The following is a 13,881-nucleotide window of genomic DNA, read 5'->3' as shown; positions in this document are numbered from 1 at the left end:
TGAGGAACTCAAACGCATAAAATATCCATTCCACTTCCACTAAATTTTATAACGCCGCCTTATAGATCATTCTGCTTTTTCAACGACATTTCAGAGCTGTAACTCACATCAAGTTTACTTTACTGTGCAGTGCTCTGATGCCTGTGTTGTATCACCCTGACTTTTACAACATTGATTTTCCCAGGACTAAAGACATTTGCCTACAGGAATTTACAATGAGGAACTTGGGAGACATTAAATGAGAGCCTGGAGCTGTCCATGATAGTAATTTTGCCACACCCTTTGCGGGTGACATTCAAAGCAGCAATCCTGCTTTCCTTACATTAAAAATGTATTCAGAGTTCCAGGATTGAAGCAGGGGGTCTCAGGCGCTGAACTCCATCCATATCAGCTCCGGGGACCCCTGCTTTCCGAGATACTTCACTCCGTAGGGGGCACCAGTAGCAGCAACAGATGGGCGGAATTAAAGCTCCTGTTTCACAAGGGCCAATAGGAAGCTGTGACATCATTCCCTGTGCTTTCCTATTGGCCCGTGTAACCGGGAGCCTAAACCTATGGTGCTGCTACCGGCACCCCCAACGGAGGCGCGAGGAGCAGGGGATCCCCGGAGCTGAAATCACTGCAGTTCAGTTCCGGGGACCCCCTGCTTCCCACCTGGGGGGTGGGGGGGGAGGCACTTTTGGAGAAAATAAAAAAGGGTTACAATCTAACAATGTAGTATAACAATATATTTGTGTTTCCAAATGTACATAAGTAATACAAATATGTTTTGTAAATATGCAAAATAAAACTACACGGAGAAAAATTCTGCAGTACCTGCATACATCACTGCCTCAATGCGGTCCCTTATATGACCAGTGTGAGTATGCCCAATAAGAAGGGATGAGGTATCGTTAGGGGCTGGAACAACCAGTGGTCCAATCAAAAATGCGCATGCTCCCCCCAGGGAATTGAGCAGTGATGCAATGGCAGTGGCAGTGGCACGTTCATCTGGTGAAAACCACGTTGTAGAAAGAAACGGAGCAGCATTCATTACGGTGGGGCCGGCCAGGCCATTGAACAGCTGCCCTCCATGAATCAGCCTAAAACAGAACATATCAATGTTAATCACTTCGTATCCTGCGGTACTGGGTCCAGTTCTGGCAACAAGAAAAAGGACATTTTTCTTTACATGGCCAAAGATCATTTTCCGTATAACACGTGCCTGGGTTAATTCCAGGTGTTTGTGCTCTGTTGCCCTTTTTGCCACGTAAGCCTAAATATCGGGAGAATGACAGGGGGGTGGGAATCGCCAAGTGCAAATAAATGTTATGAAGCAAAAAGTAGAAAATATACAGTATCAGCAAGAAGTACAGTACAACTAGAGGCTAGAAAAACGGTGTTTCCAGAATTACAGATGCAACCAAATATTGAATGGTTTCATTTGAAGTCACTTTAGCAAACGGAATGATTAACACGTTTTTTTTAGCACCACCAAGGGACGTGACCATTGAAGCATTGATTAATATTCCCACCCAATTCCCTGCAGAACCAGGTTTAAATTCGGTGTATATTGAGTTTAGTGACCCATGGATAACAAATAAATGGAAACCATTAAATCTTAAAGTGTCTCCAAAAATACTCTGTGGAGATTTTGAAGGATCCAGTGAACGGTGCCTGTATTGGGGCTGTGGCGACTGCATGGACAGACTGTCAGTATTATTTGCGCACTTGTTATACAGTATATGCAATCAAAGTGTGGTTTCAAAATAAAGCAACTTGCCAAAAAGGATACCTCAAACCACCAGTCATTACCTTGCAGCGTTTCTGTAACGTAGCATCCTAAATTAAGACCATTCAAGGTTTTATATTAAGTCAACATTCACAGCTTGTAATGAGGCTACTCTACTCATAAGGCCGTGTGTATAGTGCCCGAGACGAGTGACGGGTCGCCACCCAGAAACAAATACATTACCGCCGCGTGAGCTTATAGTAAGCGCGACGGCGGCAATGCGACAGAACGACGTCGCGGACTTTGGAAGCCGGGAATATTTGATTTTTCAAGGTCTGTTGCCTCATGTGACAGCCCCTGAACCAATCAAATGCCCAGAAGCCAGTGACGCCGCCGCAAAGTGAAATATAACTTTTGCTAGCAGCGAGAGGTGACGTCACGCGTCGCGGGCACTATACACGCGGCCTCACAATGCATCGTTTAGTTACAATTAGGAAAAAACATTGCTCTGCATTTACCACTAGCTTACTTACCATCTTTTAGTCACTAGGTCAGGCACGGGTACACATTTCACACCAGCTCCAATCAGCATCAGAAAGGAGGTGAGCAGCACAGTTATTCGCAGACCTGGGGAGATACGAATACAATTCTATTTACAAATCATGAAACTGCATAGGTTTTACAGTTCTGTAATGGCACGAGTTTACATTTGATTCACATGATTCTGAATTACTGTTCAGTCAGTTAAAGAAGAAGGGACCAGGAAAGTTGGAGGCTCCACAATGGACATAATCCTGCCCTTTTATCAACATTTGTAACTGACCATAATGTCCTCACTCCAGTATCAAAATATGAATAGAATCCATGCTAACCAACTCAGACACGTCCATATACCACACTATCTATACCAGATATAATTCAATAATTGAAATGAGCCGACGCCAATAATTTTACACACAATACCGTACATTGTAATTACACTTGATAATGCGATTTACCTCAGGTAGGAAAGAGACTTTGCATGTCAGGGAAAAGGACGTCATTAAAAACAGAGTAATCCTCATATTTCAGAGGCGTTTAATTATTCTATAAATAGGAGAATACTTAAGTGAGACTAATGCATGTGTGTCAATGTTATTTATTTTTATTTATCAAATGTTCTACCAGGAAGTAATACATTGAGAGTTACCTCTCGTTTTAAAGTATGTCCTGGTCATTGAGTTAAGACAAATAATACGTGGTTGCAAATACAGTTACATAAATTAACAGGGTATACATTATATACAAGACACTGCGTGCACAGTTAAAGAAAATATATATTATAGGCTTATGTAACAGTTACAGACCAGATTAAAATATGAGACCGCTTTAGTTTTGAAAGAACTTAAACTGGTGGTGGATGTGAGAGTCTCCGGTAGGTTGTTCCTGTTTTGGGGTGCACGGTAAGAGGAGCGGCCAGATACTTTGTTGAGCCTTGGGACCATGAACAGTTTTCTGGAATCAGATCTCAGATGATAAGTGCTGCATGTGGTAGGGGTGAGGAGCTTGTTCAGGTAGCTGGGTAGCTTGCCCAGGAAGTATTTGAAGGCAAGACAGGAATGGTGAACTTTGCACCTAGACTCAAGTGATGACCAATCTAGTTCTTTGAGCATTTCGCAGTGAGCAAACGGATGGCCAAGCATGTTATGATATTGAAGCAACAGTTTGAAAAAGTGTGTAAACGGTACCAGCCAAAAATTACATGAAATGGAAATATTAATCTCTGCAGAACATTTCCATGCAGAAAATATCCATGAAGCTTCTCGGGCAGGGACTCCTTTTCCTAATGTTACTTTTATGTCTGAAGTGGTTATTCCCATTATGTGTTATATTATTATGTCCCTGCTGTGAAGCGCTATGTACATGGATGGCGCTATATAAAGATATACACACACACACACACACTATGTATCAGCTACTCTATCACTAAGGCCGCGCTTATAGTGCCGGCGACGACGATGTCACAGCAAAACAAATGTATTGCCGCCATTGCGAGCGCTTGTAGTAGCAGCAGCGCGACTGCTTGGTCGCGATCGCTGGAAGCCAAGTCAATTTGATTTTTCCAGCGTCCGCAGCGTGACATCACTGTCACCGGCACTATAAGCGCAGCCTAATAATACGGCTATAGAACTTTATATAGAAGTTCGAATTGGTTGGAGCCTTAGATCTACTTAAAATCAGGGGTGCTCAACTCCAGTCCTCAAGTTCCCCCTCCCCCCAACAGCTCAGGTTAAGGATATCCCCGCTTCAGCACAGGTGGCTCAGTCGAAGACACAGCGCCATGTGCTGAAGCAGGGATATTAAAATCTGACCTGTTAGGGGTTCTCAACTCCAATCCTCAAGACCCCCAGACTTCATTGTTTTCAAGAATGGATTGCTATAATGTCCCCGAGAGGAATAAGGCTTTCACTCAGACACTTAAAGATTGGATGAGGATTATTCGAGTCACTGACTAATAGTAAAAGGTGGTTCAGTCACACCCACAGGGTTCAGTTTTCAGGATATGGTGACGCATTACACCAACTACAGTATATATGCCAGTAATTTGCTAGAGCACTCAGGTGATTGAAAAATACCAGTTTCATGTGTCACTATCTAAACCTGCAGGTTCTCAATTGTCTTGTACCACAGAGAAGGAAAAATGCAGCTACTCTCCTTCCCTGCCAAGCTATTCACAGAAGTTTGAGAGTAAATATGCAGAGTATTTATTTATACAATCCTGTACCAGGAAGTTACACATACGAGAAAAGCTATTTTCTTTCTTATTTTGGATTTATACCGCTTGGGGAATTAGTAGTAAGGCACAGATTTAAAATGCTTTACTTCCTTGGTGGAGTGCTTCATTGCATCTACTGTACTTGTAATTCATTGAAATATTAAGTAGATTAAACAAAAACACAATATCAAAACAAGAGGTCACCAAAAAGCAACTGCCGGTAGATGCCACTGTACGCAAAATGGTTCTTTTTTTTCACCCCTATGCCAAACGTCAATGTCAGCTCAGCTTTAAATTGCGGTCAGTACACTGTCACTATCATGGGTTAGAAAGGTGAAGGAGCGACACACAAAAAAAAGGATCTAAGGGAAGGATGTGTGCACAGATGCACAGTAGAACTATATACTGCAGCACATTAAGTAACTATGATGGAAAGTTATCCTTGAACACAAACTGCTTCATTAAAGCCAAAAACAGGAAAAGATGAAGCTCTCGGGGAAACTTCCTTTCCCCTCAGCTTGCTATTCTCACGTGTATGTCACTATTGGATTTAAACTTTATTTAAAAAAAAGTAAATTTATTCTAGTTAGACATAAACGAGACATTGAACTGGTGATTTTGTTGTCCGTGATGTTCCAGTCTCGCACCATCAGCAGGTTCTTCCTCCGCATGACTGGCCACACAAGCAGCCAAGCTGTTTCACAACCACCACGTTCCAAGACGTCATTCTCAGTAGCAACAGGTTGTGTTAAAAGTATACAAGCACGTGGGGCTGGATAATGAGGACAGACCACCTCCGGTTACAGTCAGCAGAATACAAAAACACAGAGTATGAAAGGAAGTGAATAAACTTTAGTTACATGCCCCCGATGGAGTAATTAGATGGGCTAGTACATCAGAATATATGCATTTCCTACCTTCCTAACCATTCCTTGCTAGACTGGATTCTCTCCTCAAACCCCAGCAGAATCCAATCCTCTGGCATCCTTCCTGACATTTTCAGTGACCATGCAATAGTGTACTGTGTAAGGAAAATTAAACCGCCCCAATCAAGCCCCAAAGTTCTCCTCACTAGAACATTTAAAAACTTTAACCCACAACAGTTTCTGGATGACCTTACCAACTGCCCATGGCACAGAATCGATTTAATCCCCGACCCTGACTCTGCGCTCGACTATTTCCAATCCGAGTTCTTAAAACTCTGCGATACCCATGCTCCACTACGCAAAATAAGGGTACGGGGGGCCCACCTTCCATGGGTTACACCTGACCTTATAGCACTCTACCAGTTCAGGGATGCCTTGTGGAAAAGCTACAAAGTAACTGGCACTACCAAGGATCTCAATCACTACAGATGCCTGCGGAACGTGTGCACAAGGCAAACAAGGCATGCAAAAGCACAATATTACTCTGACAATCTCCTCCAGAATACATCAAACCCAGCTAATTTCTGGAAGGTTATCAACAATATATTCCAGCCTCCTAACCATCAACAACCAAGTAATATCACTAAGGGGGATATTACTCTGACAAACCCCACTGACATTGCAAATGCATTCAATGATTACTTTGTGGGGTGTGCCACTAACTTATTAGCGAAACGCAGCACAAACCCCAAACCTGAATCTCATCCTGGGAGTACCCCTATAGTCCCACCCCCTCCCAACACTGCCCACAATTTTCAATTTAGCCCAGTATCTGAAGAGGAGATTACACAAGCGCTCCTCAAACTAAAAGTAAGCAGCCAATGTGGACCCGACTTACTACAATCTAGGTTCCTACGACTTGGTGCCCCAGCCATTGCCAAACCAATTGCGTCTATAGTCAACTCTATCCTGTCTGCAGGCCATATCCCTAAGACCTGGAAAACTGCCAGAGTTGTCCCAATCTTCAAAAGTGGGGACAAAAACACTGTCTCAAACTACAGGCCAATCTCACTTCTCCCAATTCTATCCAAAGTTATGGAAAAATGTGTCCACTCCCAATTAAGCGATTTCTACACCAAGACAAATTTCCCTAGCCAATTCCAGTCTGGGTTTCGTCCCAAACACTCCACCGTAACTACCCTGCTAAAAGTTTGCAATGAAATCCAGTGTGGAATGGAACGGGGACAACTCACTGGTGCAGTATTCCTAGATTTTGCAAAGGCTTTTGACACAGTTGATCATGCTATCCTGCTTAACAAACTCCAGAGCTCTGGAATAGGGAAACATGCTTTAAACTGGTTTCAGTCCTACCTATCAGGAAGATCCCAACATGTGTCCATCTCAGGCTCTAACTCCAACCCCCTGGATATCACTTGTGGTGTCCCGCAAGGCTCTGTTCTGGGGCCCCTACTCTTCTCAGTGTTCATTAATGATCTTCCCACAGCTTGTAAGGAAGCCTCAATACACATGTATGCAGATGACACAATCCTGTATGCACACAGCCATAGCCTCTCTGACCTTCAACACATACTTCAGTCTGACTTTTTGAGACTCGAAAACTGGATTTCCCAAAACAAACTGTTTTTAAACACTGACAAGACTGTAACAATGGTATTTGGGACCAAGACTAAATTTGTAAAGCTTCCAGTGACTGAGCTCCTGATTAGAACCAACGCTAACACCACCCTAACACCTGTCACTAGTTTTAAATACCTGGGCTTATGGTTTGACTCCCACTTAACATTCGGGATGCACATTGATACCCTGACAACCAAGACCTATGCCAAACTAGGGGTACTTTACAGGAACAAATCCTCCCTAAGTCTCCTGGTCAGAAAGCGTATTGCACAGCAGATGCTAATGCCAATTATTGACTATGGAGACATAGTATATGGCTCGGCTCCTCAAACCCACCTTAGCAAACTTGACACCCTCTACAATTCAATTTGTCGTTTTGTTCTCCAATGCAACTACAACACACATCACTGCGAAATGCTCAAAGAACTAGATTGGTCATCACTAGAGTCTAGGCGCAAAGTTCACCTTTCCTGTCTCACCCTCAAATACTTTCTGGGCAAGCTACCCAGCTACCTGAACAAGCTCCTCACCCCTACCACATGCAGTACCTATCACCTGAGATCAGACTCCAAAAGACTATTCATGGTCCCAAGACTCAACAAAGTATCCGGACGTTCCTCCTTCTCCTTCCGTGCACCCCAAAACTGGAACAACCTACCAGAGACTCTCATATCCACCACCACCTTAAGTTCTTTCAAATCTAAGGCTGTCTCACACTTTAATCTGGTCTGTAACTGTTTCATACGCTCATAATATATATTTTCTTTAACTGTGCATGCAATGTCTTGTATATAAATGTATACCTTGTTCATTTATGTAACTGTATTTGTAACCATGTATTATTTGTTTTACTCTGTGCCCAGGACATACTTGAAAACGAGAGGTAACTCTCAATGTATTACTTCCTGGTAAAATATTTTATAAATAAATAAATAAATAAATAAATTTGTATAAACCAACAAACATTTATTCCCTATGGGAAAGCTCTGGCTTGAATGCGTAATTTGATAGAACAAAAACACTTCTTCCCACTCGTATTGCAACACGTTTTAGGAACCACCCCCCCCCAGCAAAACAAAAGTATTGCCGCCATAGCGTGCGCTTATAGTAGAAGCGATGCGACGGTGCAGTCGCTGGAAGTCAAGTCAATTTGATTTTTCCAGCAACCGCAGCGTGACGTCACCGTCGCGTCGCTGTCACTATAAGCGCAGCCATAAGGTCCTCTGAATGGGGGAGTGTTTGTCAATCAAGGTTTTCCTTTGTCCTTAGAGAACCAATAAAGATAAAGGGATGGGGGTCTCTGGCTGCACAAGCATTTGCTGATCATACCAAAAAAAAAAAGGGGGGGGGGGGGTGATAAAGGCCCACTCCCTAATCTCCCTCACTTTAATAAATACATGACAAATATTTATAGGGGTCAGATTTGGATAAACAAATGTTTATTACCTAGAGACCCTTAAACACATCACTGGTGTTGTGCACTTTACTAGTAGGAGGGATTGGCCCTTTAAAGCTCCCTGAAACTCCTTATCCCAGGTACAGTACACATTATTAGAGTGTAAGCTCTGCAGGCCTCCACGCGAGAGGACATGATGGCAATCTCTCTCACGTCCCCCTTCTCGTATACACAGACATGAAGGGGGAAGTCAGACAAGGTAATAAGGCACTCCGAATTTGGGTTACCATCAGGACCAACTCACCCAGAAGGCTCTAGCAGCCAAGATGTTTATGATAACAAGTTAAACCGCAGCAGGACAGGAAGCCCCACAAGTGGAGCAGTAAGGCACCCAGGAGCATGGTTACCCAGATCATATTTACCCTTCATATTCATGAGCCACATGTAGGGGGATGCAGGGCAGGAAGCCCCACAAGTGGAGCAGTAAGGCACCCAGGAGCAGGGTTACCCAGATCATATTTACCCGTCTTATTCATGAGCCACATGAAGGGGGATGCAGGACAGGAAGCCCCACAAGTGGAGCAGTAAGGCACCCAGGAGCAGGGTTACCCAGCTCATATTTACCCTTCTTATTCATGAGCCACATGAAGGGGGATGCAGGACAGGAAGCCCCACAAGTGGAGCAGTAAGGCACCCAGGAGCAGGGTTACCCAGCTCATATTTACCCTTCTTATTCATGAGCCACATGAAGGGGGATGCAGGACAGGAAGCCCAACAAGTGGAGCAGTAAGGCACTCAGGAGCAGGGTTACCCAGCTCATATTTACCCTTCATATTCATGAGCCACATGTAGGGGGATGCAGGGCAGGAAGCCCCACAAGTGGAGCAGTAAGGCACCCAGGAGCAGGGTTACCCAGATCATATTTACCCGTCTTATTCATGAGCCACATGAAGGGGGATGCAGGACAGGAAGCCCCACAAGTGGAGCAGTAAGGCACCCAGGAGCAGGGTTACCCAGCTCATATTTACCCTTCTTATTCATGAGCCACATGAAGGGGGATGCAGGACAGGAAGCCCCACAAGTGGAGCAGTAAGGCACCCAGGAGCAGGGTTACCCAGCTCATATTTACCCTTCTTATTCATGAGCCACATGAAGGGGGATGCAGGACAGGAAGCCCAACAAGTGGAGCAGTAAGGCAACCAGGAGCAGGGTTACCCAGCTCATATTTACCCTTCTTATTCATGAGCCACATGAAGGGGGATGCAGGGCAGGAAGCCCCACAAGTGGAGCAGTAAGGCACTCAGGAGCAGGGTTACCCAGCTCATATTTACCCTTCATATTCACGAGCCACATGTAGGGGGATGCAGGGCAGGAAGCCCCACAAGTGGAGCAGTAAGGCACTCAGGAGCAGGGTTACCCAGCTCATATTTACCCTTCATATTCACGAGCCACATGTAGGGGGATGCAGGGCAGGAAGCCCCACAAGTGGAGCAGTAAGGCACTCAGGAGCAGGGTTACCAAGCTGATAATTACCCTTCTTATCCATGAGCCACATGAAGGGGAAGCAGGGCAGGAACCCGATGGGCCCCCACAGCACCAGCAGCGCGATGTCCAGGTTGGAGAAGCCGTACGCGGCCATGGCGGAGCTCTGGATGGGCCCCAGCTGTTCCACACCAGTCCCTGCATGAGGCCCAGCACCGAGAACATGAACAGCACCAGCCAGCGCCGCCCGAACACCCGGCTCCGGGGGCCCGAGACCCCGCCGGGCAAGCAGCGCCTCCCGCTCCTCCGGCCGGCTCCATTCCAAGCCCATGCCCGCGCCGGGACTGCACCCGCACCGGGCCCCTTCACCGGCTCTCTCCCCACCCTGAGCTCAGGACCTGTCTCCCCGGTGCTCGGTGCTTCACTCCCCCCGGTCTCTCTCTCCCGGTGCTTGGTGTTTCGGTTTCTCGGTGTTTCTCTCCCCCGGTGCTCGGTGTTTCTCTCTCCCCCGGTGCTCGGTGTTTCTCTCCCCCGGTGCTCGGTGTTTCTCTCCCCCGGTGCTCGGTGTTTCTCTCTCCCGGTGCTCGGTCTCTCTCCCCCGGTGCTCGGTGTTTCCTCTCTCCCCCGGTGCTCGGTGTCTCTCTCCCCGGTGCTCGGTGTTTCTCTCTCCCCCGGTGCTCGGTGTCTCTCTCCCCCGGTGCTCGGTGTTTCTCTCCCCCGGTGCTCGGTGTTTCTCTCTCCCGGTGCTCGGTCTCTCTCCCCCGGTGCTCGGTGTTTCTCTCCCCCGGTGCTCGGTGTTTCTCTCTCCCGGTGCTCGGTCTCTCTCCCCCGGTGCTTGGTGTTTCGGTTTCCCGGTGCTCGGTGCCTCTCTCCCCCGGTGCTTCTCCTTAGGAGAAACTCCCGGAAGCTCCGATCACGCGCTCAAAACATCCGGTCCCGAGGCCCCGCCCACCCACGCGTGACGTCACTCCCGCCTCCCCACCGGGACTGTGTGATGCACAAAGTTATAGGATGGAAGAGACGTGTGTGCGGGGCAGGGAGCCCGGGCAGGAGGGGGCACAAGGTACAGCCCTGTATCTCCCCCCCCCTCCTGTATCTCTCCCCCCCCCCTCCTGTATCTCTCCCCCCCCCCCTCCTGTATCTCTCCCCCCCCTCCTGTATCTCTCCCCCCCCTCCTGTATCTCCCCCCCCCCCCTCCTGTATCTCTCCCCCCCTCCTGTATCTCTCCCCCCCCCCTCCTGTATCTCTCCCCCTCCTCCTGTATCTCTCCCCCCTCCTCCTGTATCTCTCCCCCCTCCTCCTGTATCTCTCCCCCCTCCTCCTGTATCTCTCCCCCCTCCTCCTGTATCTCTCCCCCCTCCTCCTGTATCTCTCCCCCCCCCCTCCTGTATCTCTCCCCCCCCCCGTATCTCTCCCCCCCCGTATCTCTCCCCCCCCTCCTGTATCTCTCCCCCCCCTCCTGTATCTCTCCCCCCCCTCTCCTGTATCTCTCCCCCCCTCTCCTGTATCTCTCCCCCCCTCTCCTGTATCTCTCCCCCCCTCCTGTATCTCTCCCCCCCCTCCTGTATATCTCCCCCCCTCCTGTATCTCTCCCCCCCTCCTGTATCTCTCCCCCTCCTGTATCTCTCCCCCCTCCTGTATCTCTCCCCCCCTCCTGTATCTCTCCCCCCCTCCTGTATCTCTCCCCCCCCTCCTGTATCTCTCCCCCCCCCCTCCTGTATCTCTCCCCCCCCTCCTGTATCTCTCCCCCCCTCCTGTATCTCTCCCCCCTCCTGTATCTCTCCCCCCTCCTGTATCTTTCCCCCCCTCCTGTATCTCCCCCCCCCCTCCTGTATCTCTCCCCCCCTCCTGTATCTCTCCCCCTCTCCTGTATCTCTCCCCCCCTCCTGTATCTCTCCCCCCCCTCCTGTATCTCTCCCCCCTCCTCCTGTATCTCTCCCCCCCCCTCCTGTATCTCTCCCCCCCTCCTGTATCTCTCCCCCCCTCCTGTATCTCCCCCCCTCCTGTTTCTCCCCCCCCCCTCCTGTATCTCTCCCCCCCTCCTGTATCTCTCCCCTCCCTCCTGTATCTCTCCCCCCTCCTGTATCTCTCCCCTCCCCTCTGTATCTCTCTCCCCCCCTGTATCTCTCCCCCCCTGTATCTCTCCCCCCCTGTATCTCTCCCCCCCTGTATCTCTCCCCCCCTGTATCTCCCCCCCCCTGTATCTCCCCCCCTGTATCTCCCCCCCTGTATCTCTCCCCCCCCGTATCTCTCCCCCCCCGTATCTCTCCCCTCCTGTATCTCTCCCCCCTCCTGTATCTCTCCCCCCCCTCTGTATCTCTCCCCTCTGTATCTCTCCCCTCCCCTCTGTATCTCTCCCCTCCCCATCTCTCCCCCCTCTGTATCTCTCCCCCCCTGTATCTCTCCCCCCTGTATCTCTCCCCCCCTGTATCTCTCCCCCCCTGTATCTCTCCCCCCCCCTGTATCTCTCCCCCCCCTGTATCTCCCGCCCCTGTATCTCCCCCCCCCTTGTATCTCCCCCCCCCTTGTATCTCCCCCCCCTGTATCTCCCCCCCCTGTATCTCCCCCCCCTGTATCTCCCCCCCCTGTATCTCCCCCCCTGTATCTCCCCCCCTGTATCTCCCCCCCTGTATCTCCCCTCCCCCTGTATCTCTCCCCCCTGTATCTCCCCCCCCTGTATCTCCCTCTCCCTCCCCCCCCTGTATCTCCCTCTCCCTCCCCCCCTGTATCTCCCTCTCCCTCCCCCCCTGTATCTCCCTCCCCCCTGTATCTCCCTCTCCTTCCCCCGTATCTCCCTCTCCTTCCCCCCTGTATCTCCCTCTCCTTCCCCCCTGTATCTCCCTCTCCCTCCCCCCCTGTATCTCCCTCTCCCTCCCCCCTTGTATCTCCCTCTCCTTCCCCCCTGTATCTCCCTCTCCCTCCCCCCCTGTATCTCCCTCTCCCCCCCCTGTATCTCCCTCCCCCCCTGTATCTCTCTCTCCCTCCCCCCCTGTATCTCCCTCTCCCTCCCCCCCCTGTATCTCCCTCCCCCCCTGTATCTCCCTCTCCCTCCCCCCCCTGTATCTCCCTCTCCCTCCCTGTATCTCCCTCTCCCTCCCCCCCTGTATCTCCCTCTCCCTCCCCCCCTGTATCTCCCTCTCCCTCCCCCCCTGTATCTCCCTCTCCTTCCCCCCGTATCTCCCTCTCCTTCCCCCCTGTATCTCCCTCTCCTTCCCCCCTGTATCTCCCTCTCCCTCCCCCCCTGTATCTCCCTCTCCCTCCCCCCTTGTATCTCCCTCTCCTTCCCCCCTGTATCTCCCTCTCCCTCCCCCCTGTATCTCCCTCTCCTCCCCCCCTGTATCTCCCTCCCCCCCTGTATCTCTCTCTCCCTCCCCCCCTGTATCTCCCTCTCCCTCCCCCCCCTGTATCTCCCTCCCCCCCTGTATCTCCCTCTCCCTCCCCCCCTGTATCTCCCTCTCCCTCCCTGTATCTCCCTCTCCCTCCCCCCCTGTATCTCCCTCTCCCTCCCCCCCCTGTATCTCCCTCTCCCTCCCCCCCCTGTATCTCCCTCTCCCTCCCCCCCTGTATCTCCCTCTCCCCCCCTGTATCTCCCTCTCCTTCCCCCCTGTATCTCCCTCTCCTTCCCCCCGTATCTCCCTCTCCTTCCCCCCTGTATCTCCCTCTCCCTCCCCCCCTGTATCTCCCTCTCCCTCCCCCCTTGTATCTCCCTCTCCTTCCCCCCTGTATCTCCCTCTCCCTCCCCCCCTGTATCTCCCTCTCCCCCCTGTATCTCCCCCCCCCCCTGTATCTCCCTCTCCCTCCCCCCCTGTATCTCCCTCTCCCCTCCCCCCCCTGTATCTCCCTCCCCCCCTGTATCTCCCTCTCCCTCCCTCCCCTGTATCTCCCTCTCCCTCCCTGTATCTCCCTCTCCTCCCCCCCTGTATCTCCCTCTCCCTCCCCCCTGTATCTCCCTCTCCCTCCCCCCCTGTATCTCCCTCTCCCTCCCCCCCTGTATCTCCCTCTCCCTCCCCCCTTGTATCTCCCTCTCCCTTCC

The 13,881-nt window shown here is 50.2% G+C and overlaps 1 protein-coding gene across 1 annotated transcript in view; it reads right to left on the bottom strand.

The window, feature by feature from the left end:
- Positions 1 to 10,272, bottom strand: part of SLC49A4 (solute carrier family 49 member 4) — a 36,521-nt gene extending 26,249 nt beyond the window's left edge. Inside the window, 5 exon segments of the mRNA XM_075609880.1 lie at positions 817 to 1,082; positions 2,245 to 2,338; positions 9,900 to 10,019; positions 10,022 to 10,130; positions 10,132 to 10,272. Coding sequence (XP_075465995.1) covers positions 817 to 1,082; positions 2,245 to 2,338; positions 9,900 to 10,019; positions 10,022 to 10,130; positions 10,132 to 10,179 — 637 coding nt within the window. The 5' untranslated portion in view covers positions 10,180 to 10,272.
- Between the last annotated feature and the right edge of the window lie 3,609 nt (positions 10,273 to 13,881).

The sequence above is a fragment of the Ascaphus truei genome, chromosome 7 (genome assembly GCF_040206685.1).
Source record: "Ascaphus truei isolate aAscTru1 chromosome 7, aAscTru1.hap1, whole genome shotgun sequence".
Taxonomy (NCBI): domain Eukaryota; kingdom Metazoa; phylum Chordata; class Amphibia; order Anura; family Ascaphidae; genus Ascaphus; species Ascaphus truei.
Note: the sequence above shows the minus strand (reverse complement) of the source record. Positions and strands in the feature narration are given on the sequence as shown.